Genomic DNA, 19,080 nt, shown 5'->3' on the forward strand with positions numbered 1-19,080 from the left:
ACCTATATTATAAAGACCTATGGAATTATTCTGCTCTGTAGTTCTCCGAAGGGCTGCCAAACGGTCAGACAACACGGCTTTCCCATGAAGTTGCTAAGAGAATGGTAAATGTGGGTAATTAAGAAACTAAAAAAAAAACCCCAAAACAACAACAACAAAAAAACAAACAAAAAAGCCACCTAAAAACAACAACAAAAAACCCCAACTGAAAACAACAAACCCCCAACTAACAACAACAAAAACCAAAACAAGAAAACCAATCCAACCCCCAAACAACTAAATCTTTGGAAAGCAGGTAACTGATGATTCCTAAAAGCTACCGAGCTGCTGCAGGCTCACGGGGAACACCCGAGTGTATTTTCAGGGGCGCGGCTGTTTGAACCGCGTCGTTCTGAAACGGCCAATCTGCCGTCCGCGCGGCGGTGGCCGCTGCCAGGCGCGGGGGGAACCCACTGCGGGCTTAGAGGCAAAGTCACGTTTCCCTCGTCCTGCCCCCCCGCCCCGGGGATTGGTATCGCCCAACCTTCCCCCCCGCCCAGCAGGCCCTCGGCTCCAAGGTCGGGCGCGATATTTTTTTTTTTCCCCCCCTTCCGCCGCCAACCCGCATGCGCTAGAGTTCACTTTTCCACCCCCCCCGCCCCGCGCCCCTGTGTGTATGACGGCCGCCAGGGCGGAAAGCAAGCATGGCGGGCACGTACAGACGCTATATCCGGCGCGATGACGCGCAAGCGGGGATACCGGCGGCGGCTGGCGAGGTGGAAGCAGCGGCGGCACCGCTGCGCAGGAGCCGGGCGCTCCCTCCCTCCCTCCCTCCCTCCCTCGCTCGCTCGCTCGCTGGCGCGGGGCCGTGGCCGTGGCCGCCCGCGCAGTGATGGCAGCGCGGGGCGCGCGCCGGCCGCCGCCGTTGTAAGCCGGCCCCTGCGGGTGGCGGCGGCCTCGTCCCGCAAGGCAGCCTGCGGGCCCCGCCGGCATGAGCGGCGAGCGGCGGGCAGGGCCGGCAGCTGCGGGCGGCAGCGCGTTGCCGGCCTCTCAGCGCCTCGGTCAGCGGGGCCCTGGAGCGGGGGCAGGCTCCAGCGCTCGACGGGGCGCGGCGAGCGGCGCCGGGCGGTGTCGGGCCCGAGGTCTCGCAGGGCGGAGTGTGTCGAATAGGTGAGCGTTCGGTTGCCCGGGGTGGCGTGGTTATGGCTGAGGGTGTGCTGCGCCCGGCCTGGGGCCTCCTTTCCCGGGGAGCAGGGCTGGGAGCGATGAGGCCAAGGTGTGCAGGTTGCCAGAGCTGTCTAGAGCACGAATGTGTTAACTGCAAAGCAACCCGTGATTTTTAGGGGAGGGTTTATGCATCAATCTAAGATAAATTTAGAGATAAACATTCCCGAAGCACATCCTAAGCTTTTGGACAACTTACTACAATGGATTGAAGAAGTTCCTGCCCTCCTACCCCTCTTCTCTGCCCTGGTGAGACCACATTGAGTTCTGGGCCCCTCAGTTCAAGAAGGACAGGGAACTGCTGGAGAGAGTCTTGTGCAGGGCAACAAAGATGATTAAGGGAGTGGAGCATCTCCCTTTTGAGGAAAGGCTGAGGGAGCTGGGTCTCTTTAGCTTGGAGGAGACTGAGGGGTGACCTCATTAATGTTTATAAATATGTAAAGGGTGAGTGTCAGGAGAATGGAACCAGGCTCTTCTCAGTGACAACCAATGATAGGACAAGGGGCAGTGGGTACAAACTGGAACACAAGAGGTTCCACTTAAATATGAGAAGAAACTTCTTCTCAGTGAGGGTGACAGAACACTGGAACAGGCTGCCCAGGGGGATTGTGGAGTCTCCTTTTCTGGAGACATTCAAAACCTGCCTGGACACATTCCTGTGTAACCTCATCTAGGTGTTCCTGCTCCGGTAGGGGGATTGGACTAGATGATCTTTCGAGGTCCCTGCCAATCCCTGACATTTCGTGATTCTGTGATTCTTACAGTAATTTAGAAAATCATATTGGAAGAAACAAAGATTAGTGTGTTTTCGTTTAAGCAGTAGTCCTGGTGCAATGAAAAATTTCGTGGAGCACCAGGTGAGTTTCTAAAAATACTCCTGTTGCAGGACTGAAACTTGTTTCATTGGGATTTCTGTTTAATCCTCAGGCTTTTAGATGATAGTGACCCTTAAGAAAAGCAAGTGTTTAGTTGGGTTAGAACAGGTTGTGTTTGAGGAACTCTCTCAGATTAGCCTTGGTAAGAAATGAAATTGGCTTTCCCAGGAGATATGTTTGAAAATAGCTTGTGTGCTGTTTTATCTTACCAAACTATTCTGGGTTTTGTTCTTGCTTTTGAATAACTTCAGTAACTTTCCGAATCCTCAGAATATAAACGAGTATCAAAATATTGTAATTTTCTAAAACACGTGCTTTTGTTCTTCCCTGAGAAATACTCTTCTATTTCTCCATTCTTCAAAGCCAGGTTAATTTTCAGGGGTGGACAACAGAACCAACCAGCCTTTCTGTGGATGCAGAACAGATGCAGGAAAAAGAGAGTGTTGCTATACAGTTGATGAAGCATGAAAAGGAAGTTGGTGTTCCTTTTAATAAACTTGGTTCAGCAAATGCAGCTACTGACCAGAAAGAGCATTCTGCATTGGAAATAAGAAAAGATTATGTATACAGAAGTACTGGGGGACCTGAGAAGACAGATGCGACTAAGTCACTTGTGACAGATCAGAATGCATTTGGAAACTGTGAACTACATCCACCTGTGTCTAGTAATTGTTCAGCAATGGAGTCATCAGAGGACAGGTGAGAATTTTTATTAATATTTTAACAGCTTTTCTGTAGGAAGGGAGGGGTACTTTTAGTTCATGAAAGTGAATTTCTTGGCAAAATTTCATATAGGTATAAATGTCAAACCTTAAACTTTGAAGACCAACTTCACCTTATAGATAAACTACTTATTTTTATACTTTACTGGTGGTCTTCTTTCCTCATCTAAGGGAATAATTGATGAGGAATTAAGCTCTTAATGGTAAGATGCAGAGCATGGGAAACTAAGAATTGAAGGCAGATACTCTGGTAGCTTGGTTTTAACCTGTGAACACATTGTTAGATGCAGTGCTGGCAAGCATAGAAGGGCTTTTTTAAGCCAAACACTTCAACTTTTTGTTTTTGTTTTGGGTTTTTTTGTTTTGTTTTCCTTCGTAAACCTGTTGCTGTAAGCTGAAGTAAAAATTTAGTTGTGTGGTTCAGATTTGACAGTAGAAGTCTTTACTAGAATATTTGGTATCTAGAGGAAGAAATATATGTGAAAGTTTTTAAAAAATATAGTCCAAACTTATGAACACAAAATTAGTGCACATTAATAGTGTCTTTATGTTGTTGAAGAATATGTTAGTGAAGTAAGAGAAGTGATTTCTAATTAATCCCCTTCCTATAGGTAGCCAGTAGACTATTTTATACAACATCCAAAATCTACAGTAAGTACTGCCTTAGTGAAAATGTCGCTAAAAATAAGTATGTGTTTTCAAGGATGCTTTAAAAATCTTACTTAGTCCTTAAATTACTCAAAAATTTAAGCACAATCTAATATGTTCATGTGAGTTTTTTAATATTAATACACACTTTCATATAAATATGTAGTAAGTGTGTTTCATATGTTGGCAAAAGTGTGGTTCATAAGGTTCTCTATCCTTCTGAATTTTTAAAGTAGCTGCTTCTTGGCATTCTAATTCTATTTGATCTAATATGCCTTTAAGTGAACTGTTAATAGCAATGAGTTTAATCTGACATAAAAAATTTTATGTTTGTCCCTTCATTATAATAAATGGAAGACTTTAAGCCTTGTGGGCTTTGTTCATATGGTATCTTCAATACTGGAAGTTCTAGTCCTGCAAATTTGTTAGTATAAAACTAATTATATTTTTGCTCATAGTTATTTCCCTTCTCTCCAGCCTAGTTTTGCTTACTGTTGTCTTAAGTTGTTGGGGTTTAGGATTTTTGGTGTGAGGTTTTTTTGTTTATAAATTTCAAAGTCCAGGATACTCTTAAGTAAAATCTGTCTTGTTTTTGTTTTTTTCTTTCTTGATATGTTTCGGTCAGCAGAATCTGATTTACTAGTTCAAATAATTAATAGAATCATAGAGTAGTTTGGGTTGCTCATAGCCCCATCCAGCCTGGCCTGGAATGTCTCCAGGGATGGGGCATCTACCACCTCTCTGGGCAACCTGGGCCAGTGTTTCACCACCTGCATTGTAAAAAATCTCTCCCTCATGTCTAGTCTGAATCTCCCCTCCTTTAGTTTAAAACCATTACCCCTTGTCCTGTTGTAACAGGCCTTGATAAAAAGTCTCTCCCCATCTTTCTTATAGGCCCTTTTAAAGTACTGTGTTTTTTTTTTTTTTCTTTTATGCGTTCATGTTTTCATTGACTGATTCTTTTCCATCTGTTACTTTATTGTCACTCTCTGTAAAATATTAATGTGAAGGCTAATGGGGAAAGGCTTTAGTTTCCACATTCTTGTTTCCACAGATTTACTAACAGTTGTTGTGCCATAATAGTGTTGGGATACAGTTTCAACTCTGAAATGAGGACACCTGTGCAGATAGATTGCACCCCTTAGCTACCTTGATTTCAAAACACCTCACTGAGATTGCAGTGCCTTGTTCATACTGGATGTTAATCTGTTAGTTCCTGAATGTATGTGTTCTATCTTGTCAACTTGCAGAAACAATATAGGATAATATCTGCAGAAGGAACGTGATGCTGTTTACATCAAACTAGTTTACTAAGTTAAATGTTTTTTATAATTGTGCATTATAACCTAAATGTATTTTTGAGGATGTATCCCAAAGTAATGCTTAACCCCTGCCCTGCCACCCTCCCATGAAATCCCTTGTAGAAGCAGGTTTGCTCATGCTTAGAGCAGGAGGTTGTTGCTTTATATTTTAAATACTTGGCTTATAGATAAGCTACATTAGAGATCACTGCTGTTGGATACCAAGTTGTTTGGGTCTTTTTTTATAGTATTTTCAAGGTTATTAAGTATTTTTGAAATTCTTCATAAGCATTAATCTTTACTGAGAAATAAGATTGTGCATGGAAGTTAGCATTTGTCCAGTGCCACACTGTAAGGGTAAAGACTTGGGATAAGTATTTCTGTGATTTTTCATCTCAGCAAATAGTGCTTTTTTTATGGAGAACTGTGTTTAATATCTACTGCATCTATTTTTTCTCTTTTAATTAATAATTATGTAGTATTGTTATGAATCAGATTTCAAGCAGCTAATTCAGCATCCAGGAGACGGTTTGAACCTTGAGTAAAAACTAAACTGTAGTTTCATATGACTGCACAGTAGATCATGGTTTCCTGGTATTAACCTATATTTGCTTTAGGCATTATTTTTGTTCTCAAGGGAAATTTATGCAAATGCATTAGACATGTTACCTTTTTAAAGTATGCTGGTTTGGCTATAAAGTAATAATTTAGCAGTGTATTCTTTCATCTTTAATGAGAGTAATTACCAGCTGGCTACATTGAACCCTTTCTTGCAGTCTTCCCAACTATTTGTCTTCTCCTAATGTAACATGGGGCAGCATGGTCACTGCCTTGATTCCTTCCTTTTCTTTTGCAAGCACACAGTGGGTGTATTTTTTTGCATAGTAGATTACAAGCTACTAATAGTACTGGGCAATGAATAATAACCTTACATTTCTTTTCTGCCCATGTACTTCCTTAAAAATACAAATGTTCAGTGTAACTTTCTTTTAGCAGTAAACCTAAATGATTTACTAGTATGTTCGCTATTTTTTTGAAGTATTTTAGCTGTGAAACTGTTATTTTAAAGCTTTTTGCTGGATGTAATTATGTGACAAATGCCACTCAGAATCACATTTAAAGGAATGTGCAATTTATTGTGTTCTGAACACTGTTTCAACACATTTTCAACAGTAATGTTCACACTCTAGCTTCAAGATGTCTTGATAATGCCAGACTATTCATAGAAATTACACCCTTTTAGGCCACCATTTCCTCCTTTATGGTCATAACTTGAGTTCAGAATGTCTTTATATAGGCTCAGGTGGAGTCATTTGACTCTTAAGACAGCATACCTTGACCAAAAAGCCCATATTATTCAAGGAAGAAATGTTTGTCTGGATTGCAGTTAGCCTGCAGGCTGCAATTTGGATCACACTTAGAATTTTGTTTTCTTTTTGAGTTTATAACATTCAAACCAGCTGTAGATAGCTGGCTACTTTTCATCATGGAGTTCTGTCATGTATTCTGCTCATGCTATGCAGGTTGCTTGGCCCCAGTGGAACATAGATACAAAACTCTGGTGAACAATGCATTCTTAGTTACATGTATAGGTTGCAGTATTCATATACTGAACAAATAAGGCTTTTTTTTGGCTTGTATCTTTTGCAAATTTATCCTGTAAAATTTACAGATACAAAGGGACTTCAGTACTCTGTAGTCTCCATACAACCAGCAGAAGAGAAATTCAGGCAGTGGTTTATTGCCAATGCAAATGTCTTACATAAGATTTTGTGAAATCAAGTTGAAAAAATACTCGGAGAAAGACCTAAGTACTTGCCTGTAATTGTAAACTGGGAAAAAAGGTAAATTGCTATAAGATTTGTGCTGTTACATGAAGTATGTGTTACTTGTTGATTTTTATTGCAGTGAAGAGGACATGTATCGTGATGCAGAAGAAATAGAGAGAGAGAAAATACTGCTTTGTAAGATGAACTCTTCAGGTACATATAAACTTTGTTTCAAGTACACTATTACAATTAGTTCTAGTACTTATTTGTGATTATTTGACACCCTCATTTCCAAGGATTTTCGCACACAGATGTCTGTATGCGATAGAAGTTACTTATAATGACTTGAGTCTGTTGTATTGTTTAATTCAGGAAAAGATCAATTTTATGTAAAACCAGTTCCTCTTAATATATTTTTTCCTGTGTTTCTATAGTTACTTCACAAGAGAATGTGAATTCTTTGGAAAGCAGTCATATACCCTATCTTTGAGTGTTGTGCTTGGAAATTACTTATTTATAGTTGTTATAGCAGCATCTCTTGCTGGGATTCCCTGATAACCTTATTACTACCTGTTTTAAAATGAAGGCTGTTTGGATTCCAAAAGAAAACCATATTTATTCTTTCTACCATTGTTTCTTGCTTATTCAGAAAGATCTACTATCCTTCTTCCTTGTAGTCTGTCTGCTGAAAGAAGAGAAGCTTTTGCCAAATGTTTTTCTGATTGCTAAGAAAATGAAAGGGTACTTTACTAATTTCTGCTCTTTCTCAATTATTATTTTTCAGAAGAGAGGAGCAGAGTGTTCTCTGTTTTCTTGGACTATATAATTATTTTTGTTCACTTGTCATTTTCAGAGCAAGCTCTTTTTTTTTTCCCCTTGGAAACTAATAATTATTTTGTAGCTATAGGTTGTACTGCCAGTCTCATTTGGCATCAATGTTATTTTAAAGTCATAGAGTGTATTTAAAAATTTTATTCTTTTTCTGTGGTGTTCTTTTTCACAGTTCTCAGTACAGTGTTACATATTCTGTTTTAACAGAAAATAAACTAAGTGTTGCACCTGAAATGGACATCATGGAGTACTGCAGAAAAGAATGGAGAGGAAATACACCAGTAGCAAAAAGGATGAGAAAGGTATCAGTTCTCTTTTTGTTGACTTTTGTTGGCCTTTTTGTTTTCATTTGTATGTTTAGTGGGTGATTTCCTATGGGAACAATCTTTAAAATGGGAAATGCAATAACAAAGTTTTCCAGTGTCTGGTCTTAGAAGTGACTGTGGACTGGAAGACTATTTTGTTTGTATTCATTCAAAGTGGGTTTTTTTGTAAGGTTCCTTCTTGATAGTATAGGGATTTGATTAATACTGTTCTTCATTGCTGTTTTCAATTATAGTTCTATTTTTTTTTTTATTACCATAAAATGGTAATCTTGTGTGTGGTTGAAATGGCAGAGCAGATACTCGCCTTCTGTTAAAAAGTTTGGTTATCTGAAGTTTGTGAATTTCTTGATTTTTAAGACCAGAAACTTTAATGAATAGACTCAATTTTTCTTTTTTTTTTTTTTTCCTGAGTTCTTATTTTTTGTAGGTTTTTGGACTAGTTTTCTTAAATTAATCTTGAGCTAGGATGGTAAAAAATAAAGCATAAGGTTGGTTGGGTATTGCTGAAACTTCTTGTAAGCAGGATGTATTTTTAGACTTGTAGTCTTATGTGTGCATGTTTGGATTTTTTTTTTTTTTTAAACTTAAGTGGGTTAGCTACCTGCATTTCAATAATGTTTCTGCTCTGGCATCAAATAAATACAACAACCAATTATCTACTTGGATTTCTTCAGTTCTGCTGAATAAGAAAAAAAAAAAAACAAAGAAGTTTTTTTCAAAGTATGGTTAGTGACATAAAAGCATTTGAACTTCCAAAATGGGTAGTGGATCAACCCCCCCATTTTTTTTTTTTTTTTCCAATAGCATTAGCATTTGGATGATAATATTCCAATATCTTTTATGATACTGGCACATGACCTTAAAAAGTTTTATTAATGCTTTCATGTTATTTGGATTTTGTGTGTTGTGTGTGTGTTTGTTTGTTTGGGTTTTTTGTTTGTTTTGGTTTTGTTTTGTTTGTTTCCAGGGATATGAAGCAGTTGCTCAGAAGTTTGCTTCTATAAGGACAGTACGAGGTGATAACTATTGTGCTCTCAGAGCAACCCTGTTCCAGGCCCTGAGCCAAGCTACCCAGTTACCAAGCTGCCTGCAGAGTGAGGATTTTACAGTGGTATGTATCAAAATCTGATTTTCTGACAGTAGAGGAATGTTGGTTCTAACCTATTGGATTACTTTGCGATCTCATTTGTCTATTATGCTATAGGTGCTCACTTCTCGATATCCCTTGAATTGAGAAGTGGTAGTGTTCAGTTTTGTTGTAGGTTTACAGTGATTCTTTCAACTTGGAATTGAATACAGATCCTCTTAGTTTCCAATTGGTAATGTACAAATGTTAACTGTAGTGCTGACTGTAGTGTAACTTGTCTGTCTTCATCTTGCCCGCTTAGTTTCTTCTGCATGTAATACATCAGTAAGAGGTTTCCCACAAGACAGCTGGTAAAACAAAAAATACAGGCAACTCATTTTAAACACATTTGAAAAAACCCCTAGCTTTTCAAAATTATATGTATTATTGTGTGCTATATATGGTTTCCCTAGAAAGCAGATTAACCAATTGGATGCTGCAGGCTTTTCTGAATCTGTTTATTACCTGTGTCTTAAATATTACTTAAAATAAGTGCAAGAGCAACTCCAGCCTGACACGAAGAACTGTTCTTATGGAGCATTGATGGAAAAGCAAAGCAAGGTGTCTTACCAGGAGTTGAAGAAAAATATTCCAGAAATTGTCTTGCATCAACAAAGTCAATTTGGTGATATCAGTGAACATGGAAGAAACATGTAAGAAGCTGCATATGGAAAACCATTCCACTTCAGGGGAGTAAGTTTCCAGTTGTATAGGTTGCTGCTGGAAATGTAAATGATGAATGTCCGATGTGTTGTAGGTTGGCAGTCCAGGTAGAATCATACTGCTTGTATTAACTTTCTGTATAACTGTAGAGGCCATCTTAAAACTTCATTGTGTTCATTGTTAAGTAAACTTGTGCTGATAGGTTTTTGTAATTACTGATAATATTTTTATTAAATGTTTCTTACTGCAGCAGTGCATCATAAAAATATTTTTTTAAGAAAAGCATTCTTCCAGCTGATAACCATCTCCATTTTCTCAAACTGGAGAAGATAGTTTCCTAGTGCTCCTTTGAAGATCATGCAAACTTATTTAAATGGTGTACTTTGCAGTTTTTAGCGATGTTCAGCTATTTTTTTCTTACTGATTTATAGAGGAAAATGTGTCATATGATAATTAGCCTTTTTTTAAAATGGTGTTCACTGTAAAACAAATGGATTAAGATGAGAAAGTGTTAACACATCAAAGCAGAGGGCATGTAAGAGAAATGTGTGGTGACAGCTAGCAGTACAACTTTAGCAAGGATTTTTTTTTTTAATTTAAAATGGTATTTATGTGCACATTTCTGGTTGTGGAAGTTACTGGCATCTAATATTTGATTACTTAGTTCTGTATGTCCAATTAGCACAAGCTGCAAGGCTGGGGTGGCAAGAGGTCTGTGTGTATGTGACAAATACTTAGTTGCTGTTAAGGAACTGTTATGTTCATGTTACTAACTTGGAGTCCTCACAAAATGAAACCTGATAGGTGATGGCTGCTGGTGTATGTGCTGCTCTAGCCAACTATTCAGTTCATTGTGAGACACAAGTTGCTCTTCCAGTTCTAGCAGTAAAAAGGGTTAATAAATGAGGGCAAAAAAACTGGGCGTGCAACTGTAAAAGCTCTTACCTGAGCAGATGAAGCATGTGAGAGGCAGATCTGAGGCTAAAGTATGACTTGATGCATCAAGTAATCCCCAGGCTCTTTTCTTTTTCATGAGAAAAGCTGTACCATAGTGTGTTAATTATGTTCTCTGAAAAGAAAACATAGTTTGTGTGTTCTGAATAGAGTAGTTGTAACTCCACCAAGACTTCTGGATGGATGTCATCACATCTTAAACCTTCCCTTCTGTTTGATCAGGGGTACTTTCAAACACAGTCACTGTCATCTGCTGCTGGAGGGTTGTGAGGTTTTTTTAATTAAAAAAAAAAGGCCACGATTACTTTGGGGTGATGATTTTTTTTCCAGTGCTTATGTATTGCTTAGATGTGGAAATAGTAATAGGCCAGTATTTTGACTTTTATCCAGCACATATTATAAAGAGCAAGTTGTGTTCACTTATGGTCAATCTTAGTATGATATCTGTTCAGAAGAACATGTGAGGGATCACTTTAAGGTCAAAATGTATGGCTTGGTGATGTTTGGTTTGGGGTTTTTGTTTGTTTGTTTTTAATAGTAAAATAATAAGGTGCAAGTCAGTGGCTTTTCCTTTCAAGGTTTTTTTGACTTATGCTGCCTTCTCTCAACTTCCAGCTTCCTGAAAAGTTGCTGAGCAAATATGACTGGATCAAAGAGTGGCAGCTAAAACAGAAACTGGGCAGCAAGACGGGAGAAATAAGTGATGAAATTAAAGAATATTTAATACTTCTAAGGAAAAAGGTTGGAAAATTATTTATTCTTGATCACTAGCAAATAATAAAAATTACAAAGATTTTTGAATGTGGTGAATTTAGCATAAAAGTGCTTTCACTAGTGAAAAAAATAACTTTTTCTATGTATACTGAAAAAAAAAAAACCAACAAAACAAGGAAAGAATGTCTGTTCTGATCTGTAGGAGCTTTCTGGTCTTCTGCTGCCTGCATTAGCTGGAAGTAATTTGTAGGCCCTGTAAAAAACTACTAGACAGGTTTCAATGAAGAAATTAATGTAATGGTAACATTTTGTAATTTTGCGTCTATTATTTCTGGTATTCATTTGAAGGAATTCGGTATACTGTGGATAAATGCTGTTTCTACCTTGATCAGGTCTTGGAAAGAAAAGCAAATACAGAATAATGCTGAAGCAATTTCAGAGGAGAAGTTTTTGTTCCACATCTATATGCTTTTATTTTAGGTTAATGTAACAGGAAAATGGTTGTGCCCATTCAGTGTTTGTAGTATATTACCTAGCCCCATCTTCAACCCCTTGAAACTCTGGAACTATTTATTAATAAAAACTCTTCAGTTGTTCCTATCTTACTGCATATTCTCTTTTGTTGAAGGCTTTTAAGAATATTTTAGAGGCTGCTGTTTCTTAGGGTGGGAATGAAATATGCATTCTAAGTGAGTGAAATGTAAAAATATGAAGGATGTAGGATTTATGATACAGGAAACAAAGTTTATCTTATTGCGTATTGTCCCACAACAATACTTGTTTCAACACCTTGCAGCAATTTCTAACATCTACTCCTTTTGCTTTGCTTAAGGACTAATTTAAGCAAAATCAGACTAACTCAACTTGACCTTGATAGGATTACAGCTGTGGAAGTATTCTCCAGTGTTTTTAAAAAGGCACAAAGCCCTTCATAAATTCAAATTGAGTGACTATGCTGAACATCTGACAGTTCACAAGTGGCTTTTTACAGCTCTTCAGTGATGGTGGCTATTGATACATGTTGTGTATGTTGTTGGTTTTTTTTTATAGTGGAAGAATATAAGTGAAATCAAGGATCCTGTTGAGAAACAAGAAGCTTGTGATACATTGTTCAAAAATGAAGAAGAGGAGTATAGTCTCTATGAAGCACTGAAATTTTTGATGCTTAACACTGCCATCGAATTATACAATGATGATAAAAATGGAAGGAGAGTTCCTGTCTTCTCATGGCTACTGTTTGCACGGGATACGTCTAGCAACCCTTGTCAGTTAATGCGTAATCATTTGAATCATATTGGTCACAGTGGAGGCCTTGAACAAGTAAGGAGAGATGGTTCTTATAGCGTTATTTTCCCATTTTGGACATTTTGTTTTCAGGTGGTTTAACAAATCACCCAGCTTTTGTTGGTCTGGTGTAGTGTAGTGTCTGGTCTTTCACTGGGAAAAATACAGTATAACTGCTTGCTTGTGGTAAGACTGTGTAAAGGTCTTCCTTTTAAACATTGATTTTTATTTTTTTTGTTTCCCTGGTGGCTGACACTTAGTGAGCATTCTTTGGAAGTACGGATTTCTATTAGTAGCAACATTTGTATTAGTCTCTTGTTAGCCTTTTTGAAAAATCTCAAATTATGAAGAAAAGATTAAGTGTAGTATGTATACTTGGTGGATTCTGATAAACAATTACTGCCTTATACATTGCAGAAATTATATGCATATTACAAAAAAAGCCCCAAAACAATGTAGTAGTTAATGAGCTGAACAGTATGAAAGGTTTTTAAAGACATGCACTTAAAGGAATCCCATTGATTATGTTGTAAGTGTAGTACTGCAGTTAAATTCACAAAGTACTTACAGGCTCTAGAAATATGGAAATATTCTGTTTTGTTTGTGTTTATTGGTTTTAAAATCTGTTGACTGTAGCACAGATGAGACAGGTTGCTGATACTGTTAAATTAGCTGGTTCATTGATGACTTTTTTACTGTTTAGTCAATAAGTAAGATTGCCTATTTTTGTGCTGACTAGATGGATTTATTTCAGTGGTAATTCTTTGTAAATTGGTATTTAGAACAGGAGGTGCTTGCCACAGGATAGAAGCTTTTCTAGCTTCTTTCTCCATATTCCTTCTGTTACCAACAGGCTTTGTAAAGGCTTTTTATTTGGCTAGAGAGTTCAGAGTACCCTTTGGAGGGAAAGGATTGTTGCCTAAAACATCTTATTGTCTAGTTTAGTGAGTTAACAGGATGCATACTGATACAAGGGAATGTCTTTTCTGCCTGTTTGTGGCAGTAGGGAGGTGGGATTCTTGGTAGCTTTTCTTTAGGACTAATATGCTGCTGTGCCATTGCTGGCTTCATGTTAAAACATGGTATCTTAGAAGTATGCGATTGAGATACTGAACTAGAGATGCTGATGTATGCGCATTCTTGCTTCATATTTTTCTTTGAAAAACTAGAACTGGTAGTTACTAGTTTAGTATTTCTATGAGAAATATCTTGTAAAAGGTATGCTTAATTTTACACATCATATTTCTTCTTTTTTTTTTCCAATGTAGGTGGAAATGTTTCTCCTTGCTTATGCTCTGCAGTATACCATCCAAGTGTATCGACTGTATAAATATAGTACTGATGAATTCATCACACTTTACCCCAATGACCCGCAGGAGGACTGGCCTGTGGTAACTCTCATAACTGAAGATGACAGACATTATAATATTCCAGTCAGAATGTGCCAAGAGACTGTGCTGTAAACAAGTGATTTTTAGCAGACAAACCTGTGCTGTTGTTTGAGGTTTCCAGTACTATTTTAAAACATGATGATGATCAAGTCTGAGTTACATCTGAAATATCAGGCACCAGCCTGAAGAGTAAGAATTTTGCAAGTATGACTTTTGTTGTCTGTTAAAAACAAAACAAAACTGTGCAGTCCTTTTTTTGAAGGGCTTACTCTGAATAGGAATACAAGAACTATAGATTTCCTTATTTTAGGAAGATAGGTGAGGCTCTGTGGTAAAACATAAGCTGACCTTCACCTCTCTGAAATAACGAGATAATGATTAATTGAAATTTCTGGAAAAGTAAGCTGGCAGTACCCTAACTGATAATTGTAATACTGCCTAGGAGCAATTTGTACAAATCTTGGGTCTTGGGAAGCAATATAATTCTTTTGCAGTTGGAATTGAATCCCTGCCATGGTTTATGGTATAAGAAAGGTGTTGTTTATACTTTTCTAATGCTTTGGGGATTTTTCCTACATTAATATCTCTTATTTAGAAGCCGGTCATCTGTGACACTGAAAATGAAGAGCTCTTCCCTTTTCAACCCAAGAAGGTCATGGCAAAGAGGCTTGGTAATAAGTGGCTAATGAAAGTTGTTAATTAGTAGTTCACAAATTCAAAACCTACACAGGTTTTGAGATAACCACATACCCACAAACTTCCATGTCTGTTCATATGACTGTTCCTGTACTGTTACCTTGCTGGTAGTTGCTGTGGAGAACATGAGGATTTTGATTTGTCCGGGGAGTGTAGTAGATGGAAGTTATCTTTTGCTGCAACTTATCCACTCTTGGGAGGAGTATGAGGGACATCCTCTTTCTGGTCAGAATTATTTATTATTCTTTAAATTGAAGGAATACAGAATATATCAGATGCTGGGAGTGCTGACATACCTAAAAAAATCAAATAAAACTTTCACCTTTAGCTTAAAGTGGAAGTATGCCCTAGAGATGATTCTCAAAATAAGAAAGTTGGGTTAAATGGAATGCTGGTGATACACAGATCACTTGGCTTCTCTTAGAAGGCCTTCTTATAGAAAGGGGATAAGATTATAAAAAGTATTTTTCATTCAAATATTCTAGAGGAAATGACATGCAAAACTTCTGGCATGCAAAACTTCAAATTGTCCTCTTTTGTTCTACTTAAAATTTGTTAAGTTTTATTGCGAAAGGTAATTACACAATGAGAATGTGTGTTCACTATGTACTAAAATGTGTTTTAGCCACAGCTTAATGAGGGCTGTTGTGTACTCAGTGTTATATTTATGTTGATTTGGGCTTTAAAACAACTAATTTCATCTGTTACTGAAAAATTGCAGGAGCTACAAGGGAATAAAAATAAACACGTTAATCTGGCAATATTTTGTTTCTTGTTTCATGCACTGTTTTCTCTCTAGCTTTACATTTTTGAGTTTTTAATTTTGAAACTCTTGTTCCAGTTATTTTTTGAAAGCTGCAAAGCATAGTAATATATGTAAAACAGCAACTATCGGCTTGCTGCTTGCACATGAACAGCAAAAAAATTTGTTGTCCAAGTGACATTAACAGGAAAGAAAAATAAATGAGCTTTTGCAACTCTGATAAAGTTGTAGTTATTATTTTAATAACTAATTACTTAAATCTTGGTATCCTCTAATTGTCATATGTTCTGGAGATTAATTTTAATCAACTGAACACCTCTTAGAAAAAGACTTCTGTCATACATTTAGAGCAGTGGCTCTGAATGGATGACAAAAGCCTCTAAAGCAGAAGCTATTTAAGGGCAGAGTTTGTAGCCATTAGGCATGTGAACAAATCATGTAATTGGCTTGTATGTCTGAGAAATCCAGGACAGAGCGTAAGGTATGTGTGCACCTTAAGTCACTCCTGCAGAAGCTGAGTGACAAGTAGTAGAAAAACTGATGTTACTTTGTAGTTTCCATACATATTTTGGAGATAAGCAATTAGTGTGTGCTGTGCAAGGTCTTGGTAGCAGGGGCCTACAAGCATGGCTGCTATGAGAAGCTACTAGCAGCTTCCCCCAATGTCTGATAGAGCCAAGATGGACCTGCTGCTGGCCAAGGCTAAGCCCATTGGGGTGGTGGTAGTGCCCCTGGGATAATGTATTTAAGAAGGGCAAAAATTTGCAGTCAGAAGAGAGGAGTGAGAATATGTGAGACAACTCTGCAGACACCAAAGCCGATGAAGGAGTGGCAGGAGGTGCTCCAGGCACCAGAGCAGAGACTCCCCTGCAGCTTTTGGTGTACAGGCCATGGTGAGACCAGCTGTCCCCTGCAGCCCATGGAGGTCCATGCTGGAGCATGTGGGTGCCTGAAGGAGGCCGTGACCCATGGGAAGCCCACACTGGAGCAGGCTTCTGGCAGGACCTGTGACCCCAGGCTGGAGCAGTCTGTTCCTGAAGGGCTGCACCCTGTGGAAGGGACTGCTGGCGCAGTTCATGAAGAACTGCAACCTGTGGGAGGGACCCATGTTTCAGAAGTTCATGGAGAACTGTCTCCCATGGGAGGGACCCCACACTGGAGCAGGGGAAGAGTGAGGAGTCCTCTCTGTGAGGAGGAAGGAGTGGAAGAGACAATGTGTGATGAACTGACCACAACCCTCATTCCCTGTCCCCCTGTGCTGCATGTTGGAAGGAGGTAGAGAATTCAGGAAGTTGAGCCTGGGAAGAAGGGAGAGAAGGAGGGAAGATTTAGTTCTCTTTCTCATTATCCTACTGTGATTTGATTGGTAATAAGCTAATTTTTCCCCAAGTTCAGTCTGTTTTGCCCATGACAGTTAATAGGTGAATGATCTCCCTGTCCTCATCTCAACATGTGAGCCTTTCATTATATTTTCTTTCCCCTGTCCAGCTGAGGAGGGGAGAGAGAGCAGCTTTGGTGGGCACCTGCTGTCCAGCCAAGGTCAACCCACCACAAGGAGGAAGAGAGGTCAAATCAGTTCTGCCCCCCATGCTGATATCCACAAGTCTTCCATGTGAATACATTTATAATAGCTGCTGTACTTCAGTGCACTGAAGGAAGCAGATGCTTTACGCAACACCAGGCATACTTTCTTAGGTACAGTCCAGATTTTTAACGCTATAACATGAGCTCCTAGGACTTAGTAGAGATGAAGAAGGTTCACTCTGGCTATTGTAGTTGGTGTGCTTTTTGTGCAAAAAAATACTGCACCCACTTCAGGCATTTTTTTTTTTCCCTACTTTAACTTTGTACCTCCAATTTCTGCCTCCTGTATGCTTTCTGGAGAAGGAGATGCATGTTTGTTGTGTTCTTCAGAAGCATTTTAATATCGTTTGAGGTATTAAATAGAAACATCCTGCGTTCTATCACAGTGCCTTGACTTGGGCTGATTGCTTTTAAAAGAAGCATTTAAGTGCGTGCTTTTCGCTAAATCCAGTTGTGGTCTACACAGAGCTTTTATTTTGGCTTTCTTCCATCTCATAGTAAGAAATGTGTTGTAAAGTTAATTAACATTTATCCTCCAGCTTCCTTTCTGTTGATGAAAGTGTACCGCCCAAGTTCTTCATGTGAAGGAAAACAGGAGGTCCAAGTGTCCTTGCTGGGCTGGGAGGTACATTGCGCTGTACCCTGTGGGAGTAGTTGGCTCTGGCTGGAATCATAGGATCATTTTGGTTGGAAGAGACCCTTAACATCAAGTTCAGCCGTAACCTAAATCTAGCACTAAACCATGTCCCTAAGAGCCTCATCTCTACATCTTTCAAACGCTTCCAGGGATGGTGACTCCACCACTTCCCTGGGCAGCCTGTTCCAGTGCTTCACCACCCTTTCTGTGAAGAAATGTTTCCTGAATGAGAAAATGGAGAAATGTGCTGAACTGGAGCTGCAGCTGGCAAGGCAGCAAAGCTTCGCCTGGGTACAGCTCTGAGGAGCTTGTGCTGGAACCAGCCTGGTGGTGTCCTGTAGGAGCTCACCCCAAGCACCGGGCTGCTCCAGGGAGGTGCAAGTGTGTTTGGTTCAGGACTGTAACTTTGTTCCGATAGCTGAGTCAAAGCTTCATCAAGTCTTGGCCAAGTTTATTTTTGTGTGGCAGCAACAACCCTATGATCACAAACTAGTGGAGGAGAGTGGAGAGTAAGGTGGGAACTTGTCTCTCACCTCAACAGCAGACATGGTCCTACGTCCCTTTTTAGGTACTCTCACATTGTGTACTGAGTACAGAGTTTGAAGCATGTCCTTAATATTTAATAGTGTTGGTTGTGCAGCCCCTGCATCTTCTTGTCTTCTGGACATAATCACCATTTGTTGCCCAGTATGCTAGCTGGCAGGGTAGGACTGAGAATGTTTGAAGATGGCCAAATGTACTTTATGGATGCTCCCTTTTTTGGTAACAGCGGAAGACAACATGCGGCATGTTCTGGAAGTTTGCCGCTAGATTAATAATTGTCCTATGGCATCGACTAACGTGCTTCAAGCCAGACAGATTCAAATAATATTTCCATTTATAAACTTGTTGAGGAGAACCTCAACCTCTGAGAAATGGAAAGGGAATGTTATTAATGCTGCAGAGTTAAAAGTGAAATAGGGAAGATTTAGCGTGGTGGAGGCTTCTCAAGAAAGGTGGCTCTCTAGTCCCTTTTCCCCAGAGCATTAATTTTCTGCATGGGTGCTGATGGGTTGCTGTTATTCTTGTTCATGGCTTCTATTCAAGCCAGCGGGATGTCAAAAAATCGCCCCAAGATGCACTGAGCCGTTGAAGAACTAGTCAGTACTGACTAAAAATTGTTCTATCGGAGCTATCAAGTGAATACTGTGGCATGCTGAGGAAGGAGTGACACAACGAATGTGATCGCCAGCTGCCTCCTCCAGAGGACTGTTTGCTCAATTTGACCCTTTTTGGAGTTGTGGGGTTTGGGGTTGGGTGTTTTTTGGTTGGTTGGGTTTTTGTTGTGTGTTGGTTTTTTTTTGTTTGTTTTGGTTTTGGTTTTTGTTTGCTTGTTTTCCAGACACCTGCCCATCAGGTCCTTGACATGAGATGTTTCCTTTGGGCTATTACAGAAGACGGGTGCTGCAGGGACTGTAGCAGGTAGCTGCTGTACATACTGTTCAGTGTCAAGCTTTCAATCTGACAAAAGAAAAAAAAAATCCTTTTTTATTTTAAAAAATGAAAAAACCCCAACCCCTAATTTTATGGAAAATATGATTTTATAAAAATTAT

The 19,080-nt window shown here is 39.1% G+C and overlaps 1 protein-coding gene across 3 annotated transcripts; it reads left to right on the forward strand.

The window, feature by feature from the left end:
* Positions 1 to 691: 691 nt before the first annotated feature.
* OTULIN (OTU deubiquitinase with linear linkage specificity) lies at positions 692 to 15,490 on the forward strand. 3 transcript variants are annotated; one of them, XM_082047059.1, is made up of 8 exons: positions 699 to 1,149; positions 2,442 to 2,777; positions 6,658 to 6,731; positions 7,557 to 7,651; positions 8,643 to 8,786; positions 11,034 to 11,159; positions 12,183 to 12,452; positions 13,685 to 15,490. In XM_082047059.1, the coding sequence occupies exons 1-8, from the start codon at positions 971 to 973 to the stop codon at positions 13,877 to 13,879; spliced, it is 1,419 nt and encodes a 472-aa protein (XP_081903185.1). In that variant the 5' UTR covers positions 699 to 970; the 3' UTR covers positions 13,880 to 15,490. The 3 variants fall into 3 exon arrangements, with proteins under 3 accessions (XP_081903186.1, XP_081903185.1, XP_081903187.1); XM_082047061.1 differs by having other exon boundaries at positions 1,014 to 1,149; positions 2,446 to 2,777; XM_082047060.1 differs by lacking the exon at positions 11,034 to 11,159 and having other exon boundaries at positions 692 to 1,149.
* Positions 15,491 to 19,080: the final 3,590 nt, after the last annotated feature.

The sequence above is a fragment of the Streptopelia decaocto genome, assembly GCF_964273445.1.
Source record: "Streptopelia decaocto genome assembly, chromosome: 2".
NCBI classification, from domain to species: Eukaryota; Metazoa; Chordata; class Aves; order Columbiformes; family Columbidae; genus Streptopelia; species Streptopelia decaocto.